The 17014-nt window shown below is 35.4% G+C and overlaps 2 protein-coding genes and 1 long non-coding RNA gene across 13 annotated transcripts; 2 read left to right on the top strand and 1 right to left on the bottom strand.

Moving 5' to 3' along the window:
- Nucleotides 1–1322, top strand: LOC110653983 (uncharacterized). 11 transcript variants are annotated; one of them, XM_021809803.2, is made up of 4 exons: nt 1–194; nt 385–462; nt 621–776; nt 1090–1322. In XM_021809803.2, exons 1-3 carry the CDS (start codon nt 56–58, stop codon nt 764–766), a joined length of 363 nt encoding a protein of 120 aa, XP_021665495.2. In that variant the 5' UTR covers nt 1–55; the 3' UTR covers nt 767–776; nt 1090–1322. The 11 variants fall into 11 exon arrangements, with proteins under 11 accessions (XP_021665495.2, XP_058002051.1, XP_021665492.2 ...); XM_058146068.1 differs by having other exon boundaries at nt 385–486; XM_021809800.2 differs by having other exon boundaries at nt 385–486; nt 618–776.
- Nucleotides 1323–3180: 1858 nt separating this feature from the next.
- Nucleotides 3181–8338, bottom strand: LOC110654071 (probable boron transporter 7). The gene is made up of 14 exons (XM_021809945.2): nt 8133–8338; nt 7313–7566; nt 7148–7230; nt 6848–7040; nt 6604–6742; nt 6339–6504; nt 6084–6250; nt 5661–5834; nt 5461–5556; nt 5262–5378; nt 4784–5103; nt 4359–4638; nt 3736–3876; nt 3181–3624 (listed from the first exon to the last, which is right to left on the bottom strand). Exons 2-14 carry the CDS (start codon nt 7414–7416, stop codon nt 3589–3591), a joined length of 2016 nt encoding a protein of 671 aa, XP_021665637.2. The 5' UTR covers nt 7417–7566; nt 8133–8338; the 3' UTR covers nt 3181–3588.
- A 2428-nt stretch (nt 8339–10766) lies between these two features.
- Nucleotides 10767–12033, top strand: LOC131179347 (uncharacterized). Its single transcript, XR_009148368.1, has 2 exons — nt 10767–11198; nt 11768–12033. It is a non-coding gene; the product is annotated as an uncharacterized LOC131179347 (long non-coding RNA).
- Nucleotides 12034–17014: the final 4981 nt, after the last annotated feature.

Here is a 17014-nt window from a genome sequence, read left to right as displayed (position 1 = left end):
TGTAAGACATGCATTTGTGATTGCCCTTCTCTGTATTTGCAGGTCTCATTCCAACATGGGATCTCTCGAAGCTAAGCTTTCTCTTGTCCTTCTATGGCGACCTCTCTTCCTCTTCTTATTGGTAATGTCACGGCTTCTCTCTTCTTCTCACGGTGACGTAGGAACTGCTGCTCAATATAGCCCCTCGTATTTAAGTAAGCACCCTTTTACCTTTTCTTCCTGCTTAGATTTTGTTTGCTGTATAGCGCCACCACCAGCGATGGTCTTTGAACCATCTCGATCTCAATTAAGATTTCATTTTGATCAAGTCTGGTTTTGATCAAATTCTTGGGGCAAAGGGTGATAACGATCTATGCATATTCCTTGTATTTTTTATTGTAGCAGCGGCAAGGCCTACTGCTGGGGATGAGATTGGCAAGACCACTTTAGGTTCCAGCAAGGCGACCTCTATAGAGGGCAAAGGTGGAGAATCGACTTCACATCCAAGTACCTGCACGGTCCTTCCTTCTCGCTTACATTTTGTTTGATTTCAGTTTCTATTCGATTTTGATTATGTCTGGATTTGATCAAATTCTTGGAGCAAGGTGATAATGATCTTTGCATATTCCTTGTGGCAGCAGCCAGGCCTACTGCTGGGGATGAGATTGGCAAGACCACTTTAGTTTCCAACAAGGCGGCCTCTATTGAGAGCAAAGGCGAAGAATGGACTTCACATCCAAATCCATGTACGACACTTCCTATCTTCGATCCTAACCATTGCCACTGAATTAGCAAAAGTAAGTATGAGCAAATCATATTATTCATAGCCCTGAACATTCTTTATTAATTCTTGCATATATATATATAGCTTTTTTCCTTGTGTTCTTTCTCTTATTCTTTTAATCGTTAGCTCCGTGCATAAATGAGCTATAACGATTCACGGCAGCATTATGTCATTAGTTATTTTTTGAACCAGATAAAATGGATATATACACACACTCACCCTCCAAAAAAAAAAAAAAAATCAACCCATGGAGACGTTTTTGCATGGGATTGTCTTTTTCTTGTTCATACCTTAATATTATTTTCTTTATTTTCTTTCTGATGCAGGAAGAAAAAAGTTGAAGAAGAAGAAGAACAAGAAGAAGAAGAATAGAAAATTCGCGAAGAATTTGTTGTCTAACAAAAAGAGAAAGCTAATGACTTAATTAGTGATTTCCCTCTTCCTTAAAAGTTTAATATAATTTATATAAAAAATTATGTTAAAATTTATATGTGTTATGGATAATTATGGTATCACAAGGATAAAAAGAAAAGAGATGAAGAAAGATGTTTTCTAGTTATACTATAACTATTCTTTAATTGATTCCTACAAATCTTAATCTTTGCATGTGTCAATGTCTCTGTTGAGTTCTTGGCTTGGAATAACACTTGCCGAAAAGGTCCCTTTCAATTAACCAACAACACTGCAGTTTAAGTCAAGAGAATCCAACGGCAGTTTGTGAAAAAGCTTTGAAATTCATTCATGGAGTACAAGAGTTTATATAAACTATTAGAAGAGTAAGCCATGAAATCAGTGTGGCCTTGTAATATGCTTTTTCAGCAATTTAAGAAAAAATGGACGAGAGTCCATATCGGTTGGTGCTCCTCTTCGTGCTTGCCTCCGGGTGTCGCCTGATCAACAAAAGGTGCAAAATGCTTTATTCCCTTTTGCTGGTCATGTCAAGTCAACAAAGGTGGCTAAGTGGCCACCGCCTGAGGCAAATGGCACTATGGCCATGTGATGCCAGGCGCCAGGCGGTAGCACACGAAACAAATTGGCAAGTTGTCCTCTTCATTTTCTATAAATATGTTCGCCTTCCCAAAAAAAAAAAAAAAAAAAAAAAATTCTATGAATATGTGAATTTTGTTTCGTTTTGTACAGAGCTTGGTGATGGAGCTTGGCTAAGAAACCTCATTAGCTAGAGAAGATTTTTTTTGGGATATTTTTTTCTCTAAGTTTTAAAGAAAGTATTATTTCAGTAGTTTGAAACAGTCTCACTTTACCTCTCAATTTTAATTAAAAAAAATTAGAATAAAAGAGTGTGTTATATAAACACTTTGACAATGTCTAAAATGATACTAATTAACATGAATCAATTGCCTAATATTTATTTTATATATGTATCATGTAATTTTTTTTGGTTTATTAGAAATTTTTTTTTTAATTTTTAGGATATTCACATTTGTAATCTAAATTTCTATTTGATTGATAAAATAATTTATTGATTTAAACTTTATATTTAAATATTTTTATTTATTATATAAAAATATGTTTATAACATAAAATTAAGAAGGTCAAGTGTGACAAGGCTTTCTCTCTCTCTATATATATATAATTTAAGAATAAATTTATATATTCAGCCTTTCTTGTTTTAGTAAATTCAACTTAATTCTCTATTTTTCTCCAACCATTGCCACTAGTTGGAGTGTAATGGTAGCTTAGTTGAAAACTAACGAGAGCTTTTAGGATTGAATCTAATGGAATCTTCTGGCTGTTATTGGATTGGAAGGTGATCCTTTTCCTGCAAACTCTAAACATTTTCATTTAGGCATTGCTTCAATGGGGTAAATTCCAAGCCGAGGTTCTTGAGCTTTTGGTTTGAGAATTTGGAAGGTTAACACCTGCAATAATCATTTCTTTCCTTACAAATTCTATATAGGTATAATGATTATTTCTATTGAAAATCTAATGGAACATAATGGCTGCACATTATCAATTGTCAATCCTCAGTTATCAAACTAAAGAATATTCTAATGACTTTTCTAATCCTTCAACAAAGTAATTAGTCTTAACAAATCAACTTTAACTTAATGGTATTTAATTATTTTAAAAATTATAAAATTTTAAATTTAATTCTTAATTAAAATCAAATAAATAAAACAAAAATAAAGAACTTTGCGTGTAAAGGAACAGGGTAGTTAAGAAACACCTTCAAGCTTCACACTTGTGGGAAATTCTAGAAATGAAATATTCCTGGAAATCTATGTTTGATCCTGTTACAGGTATGTTAGAGCTACCATTGTAAAAATCACCTTTTTAAATATATTAATAAGAGATTATTGAAAATTAATTAAAAAATAAAATTAATGTCTGGACATAATAATACTTTCAACATTTAAAATGATTTTTTTTTTTTGAAGTGTTTTTTTACAGTGAAATTCAATGCCAAACTAGCTAACCTTCTTCTGTTTATCATTTCCCTTTCCTCCATCTGATTCTTTCTTCCCCATTATTGGTAGGGAAATTTTCGAGCAGAGGATAGAAAAGGGCAATTACAACAAGCTATTAATCATCTAAATGCTCTTAACCTAATCAGAAAACTTGAAAAAGATTTTAAATTTAAAAGCTCTTCCTTCTATCCCTTTGTCTCGATATCCTTATTTTCTCAGCTCTCTTTCCAAAATTGCCCTTCTATATTTGTATGAATTATATTTGATCATGTATGCTTCAGTACTTCCTTGCAGGGTCTTTTTGTTTTAAACCCAATTTTCCTCTCAAGCAGAGGATATAATGATAACCATCTTCACTGTAATGAGGAGATCCTTCCATATCCTAATTGCAAGGTCTCATTGTCTTCGACCAGCATCATCCTGTGGATGTACCTGTCAAGCCAGCTATATTCTGTCATTACCTTCTTCTCTTTATTTATTTTTTGTTTTTGTGAAAAAGAAAAGAAGGTAAAACATAAAGTAGGGGATAACTATATCTCTTGCCTGAGATATTTTGTCTTCCTTGAAGCTTAAAGTTCTAAGCTTCAGCTCGCCTCTGTGGGTTGTCATTTCGTCCAGTATCTCAGCATCATAGAAATCATCTTCATCACTTACTTCATTCCTCATATCAGTTGGTTCTCCCTCCTGCACCATGTTATGATGTGCATGAATATAAAAAAGCAAATGGATTTCAAACAAAGCTATAACACCAACAAAATTTACTGCTAGAGTACCACTTTTGGTCTATTTCACAATTGCAGAAAAGGGTATTTCCTGGAGCTCATTCCTAACCAAATAATTTTATGTTTCAAACTAAGCTAGAAAGCCAAGAAAATTTACTGTTAAAATCTTATTTTTAGTCCATTTTACAAGCAGAAAATGGTATTTCCTGGAGCTCATTCTAATAAAATAATTTCTCCTCTAACTATCATCAGCTTCAAAGTCAAAGGAAATTTTTCTAAAAAAAAAAAAAAGAAAAAACTATATGGAATCTAATCATCAGACAACTGATATGGCTTCTAAATAAAGTATTCATCATTTATTAGTAGTCCATTTTTTTCTCTCTTTCCTTGTTATTATTGTTAGAAGCCCCTTACTGTGCCTTTGATTAGGATAAAAGACATTACCTTGAGCTTAAGACTCCGACTTCGTTTTGGCGTACCAGCAATTTCTTCATACTCAGCTGCATCCAGTTCTTGAAGATAACGAGGATGGAACACCTTAGGAAAGATAGAGTGCCTTATGCCAATGAGAAAGAAGAATGGCAGTGGGAACAATACTCCGCCAATAGGTATCCACGTCACCCCAAAACAAATCAAAAGATATACAAATTGGAAGAGTGTAAATATAGCAATGTGCTTGAATGGCACCAACTCCACGAATGAAGCATGAACACCTTCCAAAACTCTGCCCAACATAATTCACAAAAAAGATAAGAAAATAAAATTAAGATTGCAAACATTTTAATCCTTAGACAATGCATGATTTACCATATGTCATACCACTTGTCAATAAACAAAAGTTTTCTATAACTCTAAGGCGTGCAACTTACTTGTAACGCCGATTTGGGGGAACGAAGAGCAGTAACATCCTCTCCCAAAACTGATTCCCTGGGAGACTATCAATTGCCATGTAGGCAAAGTAACCCCAGAGAACTGATGTAGGTATTTTTTTTATTATAGGCAGAGCACATGTTGATAATCCAACTAACAGTGATTGTAATAGGTTACTCAATCTCTGCTCATTAACTCGTACAGGCAAGTAAGCATCAATGTGTCTATCAGGATCAAAATTTTCTTTTGCATCACCTCTATCATCAGTTTTCATTACAGCTTCTTTCAAGTCCGCCAACTCTTTATCTACTGAAGCAGTCTGCAGGAAATCCATGTTAAAAATAGTTTAGGAGAAAAGTTCAACTCTTTATAATTATCAGATGATTTTTTTTCTTCTTCATCTTTTATTAGTTTCAATAACACATTAACATGCTAAAATATATTTCTTAGCAAGCTTTGCAAAATTAAGGCACTTACAGGTGGAGCTGTGTCCATTTCTATAAACACAGCTTGCATCCTTCCATAAATTTCTGAGTTGCTTGCTTTCCGCTCAATGCATTCCTTGGCGCTTTGTACCATCTTTTTTCGAATCAACTGCAAATCATACTTCTACCATTTAATAATTGAAACTAATATTTAATCAATTCTCTTGAGAGAGAGAAAACTTGCACTACACCTGCTTCTTAAGAACTGCAAGGCTCTTAGTGTGCATTGGTGATTGGGGAAGAACACCATTTGAAGGAGGGAGTCCAAGCAAGCCACAAATTAAAGTCTAAAATCAAGAAAGCAAGCAAAATGTGAGTGTAAAGTCTAGATAAGCTACAAATGAGAAAAACTTACAAGGAAAAACACAATGTCCAAGAATCGGTCAGATACCATGAATCCAAGCAACAGAACATCATAATGGTAAGCTGATGGATTCTTGAGATTGAACTCCTTTTGTTGTGCCATCTGTGAAGCTACACTGTGGTCAAAAAAGTATAGACCCGCTATCATAATGGCCGGTATAATTGCAGCAAAGATGTAAACCACTGGAACCTTCCCCATATCCTGCAATTTGAATTATATATCTAGTTGAGGCAAATAACATCATTTCAAGTTTTCAACCCACTTAGTCAAATATAGAGAGATTAACCAAGACTATGACAGATGATTATGCTCACAAAAAACCCACATAACTCATGAACAGATAAGCTAAAACCCCAACAGTGAATTCTATATATAGGCTTCAACATCAACATAAAAGAGACAGCAAATCCTCTGCAAAGAAATTTCTAAAAATTAAGGAGTTAACCTTACCTTGATTACAGTCCAATGATAGGCTGATATAGAATCCCAAAGAAGTGGACAATGTAGCCTCCTAGGAACTCCAGCAGGAACTTTGCTGGGTACACTATAAGTCATTAGGGTCCACAACAAGACCATTATGGGAACCCCATAGTCAGCAATAAAACTTCGGAGCCACCCTGTAAAAAATTGAATAAAAGATGAAGAATCCTAAAGCAAACATTTCTTTTGTTAAGGCATCAACATGCACAACTTCAATTCTTTTACCTGTGCCATATCGCCATGACCTTGCCTGTCTGCTTTTAAGGGCAGTGACGAGCAAACCAAATGAGAAAATAATTGCAAGCAATCCATTTGCGTACAGCCAGTGGAATTGGTATTTTTCTAATTGGAGATTCTCATGTTTGGGAATATTAAATTCACTAACAAGTCCCTGTGTTTCAAAAGTAAAGATAGTGAATCCTATTATTCAACTCGACACAGTTGGTCCACTATGAAAATGTATGCCAAAATCGCCTAGAACAACCAGTACCTTGATAGCCTCTTGAAAGAAAAGAACTGTGATCAGCATTCCAAAAAGCTCCCCAGCAATTCTTGTAAATTTAGTGATGATGTTGCCGGCATTAAAAATTGCAAGCAGAAAAAGCATAAGTGCAGTCCAAACACAAACCCTGCAGAAAATGTAAAATAACAATGAATAAGTACCTATGCTGTCCTAGATAAATATTAAAAAAAAAAATCTTAAATATGCAAAGGAGAAAGAGAAATTCCCTTACCAACCAGCCCAGGCCAAGTACAATTTCTGGCCTAACTCTGCTTTTCCTTTGCTGAACTTGTACAAATATGTATACATTATAACAGTGGGTTCAGCAACTCCTAATATCAACAATGGCTGGCCGCCAAAAATTGAGTGGATTATTCCGCAAATAGCAGTAGAAACTAAGGTTTCCACAGTACTCAGACTTCCATCTGAAAATTGACAAACATAGTCTTCAGGCTATGACTTCACACAGTTGCATACTCGCATTAGAGTAACTTTCACCTCTTTAATAAATCCAATTTCTAACATAAATTACCTGTGTCTCTACTCAGCTGCTCTCCAAAGGCAATGACGGGAAGTGCAGAAGCAAAGAAGATATAAGTAGTTGGAGCCAATATCCTGACATCCGAAAAAAAAAAGACAATGAATCAAATATCAAATGGGAACCTTGAAAAGAAATATTAGAAATACGGTGATTTACCTGATGCCTGAACGAAGTGCACTGATCCAATCTTCCTTATAGCACGCAGTTCTCCCTCTCACGTCGTTGATTATCCCCTTGAATGGAGACCTCAAATTCTCCATTCCTGAAGCCAAGAAAGTGTGTATGTTTGGTTCGTTAACTTCTCTCGTTGAAAACGAGTTGAGAAACCCCTTATATATGGCTAGAGTCGTCAGCTTGTAGATTCCACAGGGAAAGTGGAGGAAACGAAAAATGGAGGTGCCTTGGTAAATCTACACCAAATAGAAGGATGTGATACCATTAGTGTTTCGAACTGTGGTTTAAATATTTCTCCTACGTTTAACAGTTTAAGAACGAGGGAATTTCTATGTTTAGGAGGGAGGAAAAGTTTTCCCGAGAAAAGCTCTGCTCAGGAAAAATTTTCCTGTGCATAATACACAGGTATTGCTGGGACTGATAACAAAAACACAGAAAATAAACAATCATGGAACGTAACTGGAAAATTAAAAAGAAAAAAAATCATCTTATTATTCCTGGAAAATATGTAAGGAAAAAAAAAATCTCAATCTCCACATATCCGTTTTCAAGATTCTCGATTTTCTCGTCAACCAAACAGAACAACGACCAATTAAAGAAGCGAGTATTCCATCCATGCACGTAGAACTATCTCCGGCCATTTCCACATGAATATGAATTCAACTCATAATAATGATCAAACATATGATTTCAACTCATAATAATGATCAAACAAACACAACCAAATGGCTTTCGCAATCACATTGAAACATTCATAGAAAAAAGAATCAAAGCAAATAGAAGCACATTTTGTTAATCTCACCTACAGTACCCTGAAGATCAAATGAAGAAAAATTTGAGAAACTGCCAGCGCCGGACGAGTAATGGGAGGGTGACCGGAGATGTCAGAGTGTTCCAGTACTCTGAAGTGATCAAGCCTCGTTTGGTTCTCTTTCTCTTTTTCTCACTGTTTCTCTTCTCTCCTCAAAAGATGAGAGAGACTGAGAGAGATAGGCGTAGCCAAGCCAAGCCGAGACAAGGGCAGAAGGGTTTTGGAGGAGCGGGTTTTATGGGCAACCAATGGAATAAACGTCGGGTCTGATGGAATCTCAAGATTCGCTTACGTGGTGACTTGTGATTGGACAAATCGGCGAGTCTCCTCGCGGACCCGTGTCCTTAGCGTCCCTTTAAGAGGGTAAATAAATAAAAAAATCGTGAGGAATTAATGTCGGAGTGAGTGATAGTATACGAAATCAGCCATGGAATTGATGGGGTTTAGGTAATCTTGAGCGTAGAATTTAGGATAAAGCATCAAAGTAATACTATTAATCATTTACAATAATAGACAATAAATAATAAATTTATAAAAAATTTAATAATTAAATAAACACTAATTATATATGTCTAATATTTTTTATTTATTTAATTATAAAATTTGAGGTAACAAAAATCTCTTAAAAGGAAAATAAAAATAATTAAATAAAAAAATAAAATTAAATACTTGATATAAAAAATAATAATTACTGTAATTATAAAATATAATAATTTTTATATGGTAAGTTTTACATAGTAGAATTAATAAAAATCTATTCATATGAGATAAATTCTGGTTACTTTATATAAATAGATAAATTTATAAAAAATTAATAACTAAACAAATATTAATTAAATATATCTAATATTTTTAATCATTTAATTATAGAATTAGGTAAATGACAATAAAATAAAGATACTTAGTAAAAAGAGAATTAAATAAAAAAATTAAATAGAATTAATAATTTAAATAAACAATCTATTTTTTTATTTAAAAGAAATTCAAGCCATTGAATAATAGAAATGAAGAGTTACAAAGTAGAAGGCAATCATATTCCTTTCACACCATAAAAATAATTAATTTTAAATAAAAAAAGATTAAAAGTCAAGACCTTCCCAATAAATATATTTAAAAAATCAAATTACCTCTTGATTGAGACATAAATGGATTTAAATAAAAATGTGTCTAATTTAATAATTTTTTTGTTTTCATATATAAAAATTAATTTATAAATGCAAAATTTGAATCAATATTCAATAATCATGAATCATGATCCCTAATCTAACCATCAATAGATTAAAGATAAATTATTATTTCATCATTAAATTTTATCATTGTTAATATTTTTAATCTTTTATTAAAAAAAAAATTAAAACATTACTAAAATTTTATTTTATCAAACACTTTATTCTTTTTTTAATTATATTTTAATATATTTTATTAATCAGAATAATTTAAAATTTTTCCATTAATTATGTATTCATCATATTATGTTGAAATTAAGAAATTAATTTACTCTAAATAAAATACAAAGGATAATGTAACATCCCGAAATTTTAAATTTTATGAGCATTTTTAGTATTTTAATTTTATTAAATTTTTGGAATTTTTTTGAGATTTTTCGGATTTTAAAAATCGGGTTCGATTTTCCGAAAATATAAACTTTGATGATTTTTAAAAATTAATTTAAAGACCACGTGGCAAAACTAAAAATATATTTGGAGTCTACGTATTTTTCTGAGTTTTCTGAAATTTTTTCGGAATTTTTGGACCTCGTTTTCGGTCCCGAGGCAGAGTAAAAATTCAAAATTTTGTATTCTGAATCGAACCGGCCGAATCGAACCTGACCGATCGGACCGATCGAGTCGGACCGGCCTTTTTCCTTCTTCCCTTTTTCTTCCCCGCGCGCATCGTCCCTCTCCCTTTTCTCTCTCTTTTCTCTCTCCTCCCCACCCCGGTAGGCCGGCCGCCTGACCCTCCCGGTAGTGCGCCTAAACGGCCGAAAAAGCAGCGAACGCCCCTGCGCTCGCGCATCGCTTCAGCTTCCCCGGCCAAATCCGGCCGATCCGGCCACCAATTGGACAGGGTCTTGTGTCAAAAATCATCTACTCGGCGAGAGCTTTCCACAGACACCAAGAACGCCGAAATCCATCGAGCGGTTTGTCCGATTTTTGCTCGGGAAGATTTTAGCCCATTTCGACTTTTGGGCTAGATTTCTCGAAAACCGTGAATCCCACGAGAAAACCGAGGCTACCAGCACGCTCCACTCGTCGAGAGCTTCGCGGCGACATAAATTTTGAATTTTTTCGACACCTTTTTCGATGGGTCCCACGGAACTTCGCAGTGTTTATCCGAGCATTAAATGAGCTTAGAAAATTCTGAAAAATTTATGTACTAACCCCCGTGTTATGGGCTTCGTGTAGGTATCCTCGATTCACGGAAATTCGACGATTGGCCAAGATGCAAAATTCCGGCGAACGGACGTTCTGGAAAAGTCTCGAATTGGACCGAGGTTTTGGCTAGCCCCATTGTCGAGCGTCGGCGCGTTCGAAGTCGAGAATCGGCAAAGGTAAACCCGAACCTTGCTTTTTCGTAATTTTCTAGTGCTTAAATAGGATTAAAAATCCATAAAATATTCGTGGTAGCTTAGAAAATTACGATTCTTTTTGCAATAGCTTAGTAATATTGCTAAGGACCGCGGGGCAAAGTTTTATAATTTTTAGAGCTTGTTTGGGCAGTTTTTGCAAAAATGATCAATAATAAGGACTAAATTGAAATTTTTGCGTATTGTGACGATGATTGATTTGATGGGCCCAGGAGGGGCTGTGTGATATGATTGAGTTGTGGATGTATGGATTGTGAGTATAGAAGTGTATTTTGAGCCCTTTCGCAGGTTGGGTAGGTCCTAGGTATAGGGGAGACTCTGCCGGATTTTCGGCACGACTTAGGACGTATTGGTCTTTTTCTTTGTTTGTATTGAGTCAGATTGTATTAAATAATTGTAATATAATTGTCAGGTGAGCCGGGACAGCCTTCTTCCTCCGCCCAGCCGCCACAGTGATTGTCGTCAAGTTTGTGAGTAAAATATTAATTTTAATTGTAATTTCGATATTATTATATGTTCAACATGCCCATGCATCACTTATATGCATATATTTATGTAGTTAAACTCTAGGCACGATTTATGTTGCATTCATAACTGTTGATGTGCCATGGATGTTGTTGTGGTAATTTGGAGCAGTGTGCGTGCGTTGGCGTGCGTGTGATGTGGTGTGGACTATGGATAGGACGGGTAGTCACGGCTTGAGTTCTTCGCTGGGAACCCGATCCTTGAGGGTAGTCACGGCTTGAGTTCTTATTTGGGACCCTCGATTTGGTTTATTGCGAAAGTCCGGCTTGAGTTCTTCGGCACGAGTTGGATTTAAGAGAGCTGTATAGGGGATCAGCTCCCATATGTTATGATTGATGCTACAGGGTGCGTGAGTGCTCCAAATTACCTTTTGATGTTATGATGTGAAAATGATGTTGATGTTGCATTTCACTCTACAGGGTGCATTAGTTTTAGATAGTTATAGAGATTATGATTAAAATTGATATTTTACTCTCTGAGTCGAACGCTCACTCCTGTTCAAAAATTTTTACAGGCCACAGGAGGATATTTTGTTCTGGGTTAACCTGCTTTTCTACTTCGCAGGTTGTTTATCAATATTTGTGTAATTTTATTTACTCCTAGAATTTCCGCATGTGTTAGCAGTAATTATTTGAATTTGGTCTGTAATATTATTATCATGTTGGACCTGTAAACTTAATATTCTATGTCTGTTGATGGATTGGATGAGGGAGCTGAGCTCCCATTTCTTTTATGATGCTATGAGTATGTGGAGGGTGAGCTGAGCTCCCCAATTGACTATATATTGTGTTTACAGGTCGGGTGAGTCGAAAACTCCCCGTTGGAAAGTCCATTTTATGGCCGGACTCTGTCCGTTTGTTTTCTTGAAATTGGGCCCAAATGGGCCTTAGAGTTGGGTTAATGAACAGTTAGGCTTACTACGGGCCTCGGGGGCTTTAAGCTGGCCCAGGTCCTAGTGTCGGTCCGGCCCATAGGTTGGGTCGTGACAAATGTGGTATCAGAGCTTAGGCTCCAGATTCTTAGGGAATGTCTGTCTAAAATGTTGAGAAGAGTCTAATAGGAGTCACATGCGGAAAAAATAGGGTTCACATTCGTCTTGCATTGTCATCTTTGCTTCTAGTTTCTGCTCCATATATTGTGTGTAAATATGAGTCTATAGAGCTGTGTAATGCACAGTTTTGAATTTTGTGGGCTAATGCTGTTGAATTTCAGGAAAATGCGTAAAAGCAGGAGAGCTGCCACTGCACCAGAGCCAGATGTGCCTGACGAGGTGTCGGCACAGGATGAGGCGCCTGCCCCGAGGAGGCGGGGTAGGAGGCCTAGAGCTGCTCAAGTAGAGGAGCAGCCACCCCCAGTACAGGATCAGTCCTTTATGGCACAGGGTCCCATGGACCTAATGGCGACTACTCTGGTAGTGCAGAGAACCATCGACATGATGGCGCAGTATATGGTCCACCCTCCACAGCAGCAGCAGTCCACCGCACCAAGAGGGGAACCTTATAAACAGATAATTAATTTCAAGAAGTTGGTGCCTGGTACTTATGATGTGTCAGATGATGCATATCGGTTTTTGGATTCCTGCATGTAACACCCCAAAGTTCGGTAATGCGTTCTGCTGCTCCGGTGAGCAGTGTTGTCCAGACAGCTAGGATGCCTAGAACTGTACCTCAATATGAGTGAGGAGGCATAAAATAATGAAATACAAGAAAAGAAAATACAAGAAAAACAAAGGAAAAATAATAGCAAAGAAATGTAACCAAGTTAAGCGAGCCGAGAACCCTAGCGATGGGTGATCAGGAAGTCACGGCGTGGACCGTTGACTAGCTACGGATGCGAGGAACCCTGAAAAATATTTTTAGGACTCCAATAAATATTTATTGAAGTATAAATATCATTAGAAATATCAAAGAAAAATTAAATAATTAGTACAAAGAAAAGTGAGAAATCGAAAATCGGACAAAACCCGGTAATACCGAAAAATCGGGAACGTAACCCGAACAGGGGCATTATGGTCATTTGACACCCCGAATTGTCTTTTGACCTAAATGTCCATTAAAAATAAATAGTATTACACTTAGAAAATAAAAGGAAAAATTAATTTAGTGGTACCTAAAGTAAATAGCTAAAATCATGGGTTAAATGTGGAATAAATGAACAATTACCTTATTATATGATTACTTTGAGTGAGTGGGCCACTATAGGATAAATTAAACATAAAATGGGCAGGTGTAGGTTCATTAAACAATCTGCAATTCATCTTCCTCAATTGAAAAGTCCCATTGCCGTGAATGAAACTCTCAAACCTCTCCCATGGCCACCCACCTTCAAACCATTACAACTCCATGATCAAGCCTCCTTTTCCCACACCTATCTTCATGAAAGTTTGTCTACACATCATAAGGAAGAGATTGATACCAAATTTGAGAAGTTTGGTGAAGGTTTAGCAAGTTACAATTAAAGATAAGTTTGCATTTTTGAGAATTTCTTTGTTAAAGTTTATGTTCATGTTATGGGTGTTAGTTTGGTGAAGGAAAATTTTGAGTTTGAAGGGTTATTCTTGTTTTCATTTTGGACAGCCATGAGTCACGTTTTTGATGAGATATTTGTGCATATAATTGATGAGAAATGGTGTTGATCATGATGAATTAGTAACCTAGTGAATTATTTCATGTTTATATGGTGATTTATGCACTTGGATGGGAATTGGTAAATTGGATGGCACTTTGATGTTGAAGAATGGTTTGCGGTAGCTTGGGGACACTTGAGTAATGGTATATATTGAAGGAAGTGTGGGCAGAATATTGACCTAGAAGGTTGATGAGATGTATGTAGATTGATATTGTAAAGTGTATGTAAAATTTGTAATGGTTAGGTGTGTTTGTAATGGTAATTAGAAATTGTAATTATGAATGATATTTGGTGTGTTGAGGGTAATGGTAATCTGCCCAAAATAATGTTAATGTAAAGTAGATAATGCTTTTGGTAATGTACCAAAACAGATTGGTAGGGTATGGAAGTAAACTTTGCAAGTTAAATGTGTGTTTGAAGTGGGGTGTGAAAGGCATAGTGAGGGCAGTGTACATTTTAGCCTATAACCTTAAATGTGTAATCTCAATTGGTATGAGACCAATTTGAGGTGAAACTAGGCACAAAATGTGCTAACTTTCATTGAGAAACCATGCCAAAATTCTGCTTGCAAGGTGACCTAAAAAAATGACCAATTCGGATTAGGTGCAATTAGGACCTGAAAAATGACCAATTGGGCAGTAGTGAGTGTTTAGGCCATAACTCACTCAAACCAGGTCCAATTGACCTGAAATTTTGACCAAGAATAGTTAAGACCCATACCTACAAGTCTTATGAAGACACCAAAGCCCAGAAATGACCATAAGCAAGTCAAACAACTTGCACAAGTTCGGGTCCAAAAACTGGCCGAACCAGAGTTGACCAAATTGACCTAAAATTGACCTAAAATGGTACCATTTGACCAGCAATAGTATAATGACCATAACTTGGTCTACTTAACTCGGATTGACCTGAAATTTTGCCCCGCGTGCAATAAGACCTAGATCTACAAGTTTGTAGTTTCGACCGAGACCCGAAAACCGAGGGAACTAGATCGTCCGGTTAGGTCAAACCAGTATCCCGGAATCCAGCAATTTGCACTAAAATGCACTAAACAAGGAAATGACTTTGGTAAAACGTACCAAACCTAAAACCCTATCGAATGTGACATATTAACGACACTAAGACCTAATTTACCTAAAACGCATCGAGGGTCGGTATATTAGGTGATTAAGCAAATAATAGCTTTCAGTGCATTATTTACCAAACACTATCGATAGAGACAGTTTAATTTAGTACTGAAACACTTCAAATTGTGTTTCTCAGTTACCAAAGACTCAGGAAAAGGGAAGGAAACACTGAGTCCAGACCAGGAGACAAGTATCAAAGGTTTGTGCACAACTAGTTTTTAACTGATTTTGTTTGAATATTTCATATGACTAAATGACATACTTTTCTTATGTATTATGTTTAACAAGCATTGGATTTTTTTCAATTATTATTGAAAATTGTTATAGTATGTATGAATTTAGTCTTGTGAAATGGTATTTCCACAATTATTAAGCATTGTTATGGATTGAATAAATTATGTTTCGGAAAATTGTGATATAACATGTTTTGAATTGTGATGGTAATTTTCATGGAAAAATGTAAATTTATGATTTGAATTGTGATGAGCATAAAAATTATTGGATATTGGAATTGAATTTGAATCGAATTATATTGTGATTTATGCTCACTAAAAGGATTGTGATATTGTTTTATATCTCACTATAGATGCTTGACTAGGTTATTACCCGTCTCTCTCATTTATTGAGAAGACAATGGAGTGAGTTGTGTTTTGATTACCATGGTACGTGCACAGGCTTAGATTTTCCTCTGATTTGAGGTTAGATCTAAGTTTATTTTATCGTTATGGCCCTTGCGGAAGATTCATTATTGTGATGGTACTGTGCACGATGATTCGACCTCCCCGACCATAGGGAGTTAGAATCGATTCGACCTCCCGACCATAGGGAGTTAGAATCACATCGAATATGGCCCTTCGGATTAGTCTTGCATAGTTAGTGAGATAAAGATTGATTTTTGAGATACATAATGACTTTTGAGATACGATGATTTTTGAGTTACATAATGATTTTTGAGATCTGTAATGGCTTTTGAATGGTGATTTCAATTATGGTTTATGTATAATTGATTTTGTTGGAATTACTTAAATGGATATTCATGATTTGATACATTGAATTTTGTGATCAAAGTCATTTAGACAAATTATTTACATTATTGGCAATGAATATTTTGAGTTGTGGAATTTGATAAGTATTCAGATTTCCAAATTATTTACTGTAAATTTTATCAATATATTGTATTATGTTTTAAATTATAGTTGTGCACCATCGAAGTTCACCACTCAATGATAGCTTTGTATGTCGTCGCAGTAAGAAGAGCATAGATGATAAGTAAATTTCGTTGAAGATATATTCGGATCACCTGGGTATATCATAGGTATACCCATGTACATAGATTTTGATGTAAGCATGTAATAATATGTATGTAAATTATTTGAGCAGTTGTATATAAAACTCTTGTAAAATATTTTGGTATGTAATTAAATGTAAATTATTGTAAATGTAAATTTGGGATTTCAATTATCTGAATAGTTTGTAATATAAATTTTGAGTCTTGAAATGAATGAGATATTTCTTTATGATGGGATTAGTTTGAAAATGAATTGATTATGTATTGAGAATTGAATTGTGAATTGAATTGAAGTTACTGAAGTTGTATTTGAGAAAACATATTGAGAGCATTTTTCTTTTGCAGGATTGAAGAACTGTTTTCTCAAAATACAGCCGGCACTTTGCCGAAATTTTGAAAAAAATTTTATAACACCAGATTTTAATCGATGATTTAAATTGCACGAAAATTGTTTTAAAATCCCTTGTAGTATATCTAATGGGTTATCGGTAGGCGAAGTACGATAATTCATTAGGTGTACTACGGGATCATGTTACATCTTACAGAGGAGTAGGGTGTGACACTGCAGACAGGCAGGAACAGAATTACAGTTGACTGATGGAATACTGATAGAGTGTATGCAGCACGTCATGGGGCCTATGCCTAGACAATGGATGAATGACTACGTGTTACCCCGGATGGAGGGTTTGACATGGGCTCAGTTTGTGGAACTTTTTAT

This window comes from Hevea brasiliensis, chromosome 4, assembly GCF_030052815.1.
Source record: "Hevea brasiliensis isolate MT/VB/25A 57/8 chromosome 4, ASM3005281v1, whole genome shotgun sequence".
Lineage (NCBI taxonomy): Eukaryota > Viridiplantae > Streptophyta > Magnoliopsida > Malpighiales > Euphorbiaceae > Hevea > Hevea brasiliensis.
The sequence above is the reverse complement of the archived record's forward strand: the minus strand, read 5'-3'. Positions and strand labels throughout refer to the sequence as shown.

Coding starts and splice junctions, on each gene's coding strand:
- LOC110653983 (XM_021809798.2), top strand. CDS start 56: ATGGGATCTCTCGAAGCTAAGCTTTCTCTTGTCCTTCTATGGCGACCT. Junction 195..381: donor ATATAGCCCCTCGTATTTAA/GTAAGCACCCTT, acceptor TTTTTATTGTAG/CAGCGGCAAGGCCTACTGCT. Junction 487..617: donor AGAATCGACTTCACATCCAA/GTACCTGCACGG, acceptor TCCTTGTGGCAG/CAGCCAGGCCTACTGCTGGG.
- LOC110654071 (XM_021809945.2), bottom strand. CDS start 7,416: ATGGAGAATTTGAGGTCTCCATTCAAGGGGATAATCAACGACGTGAGA. Junction 5,557..5,660: donor TTCTGTTGCTTGGATTCATG/GTATCTGACCGA, acceptor TCTTGATTTTAG/ACTTTAATTTGTGGCTTGCT. Junction 5,104..5,261: donor AAATGGACACAGCTCCACCT/GTAAGTGCCTTA, acceptor GATTTCCTGCAG/ACTGCTTCAGTAGATAAAGA.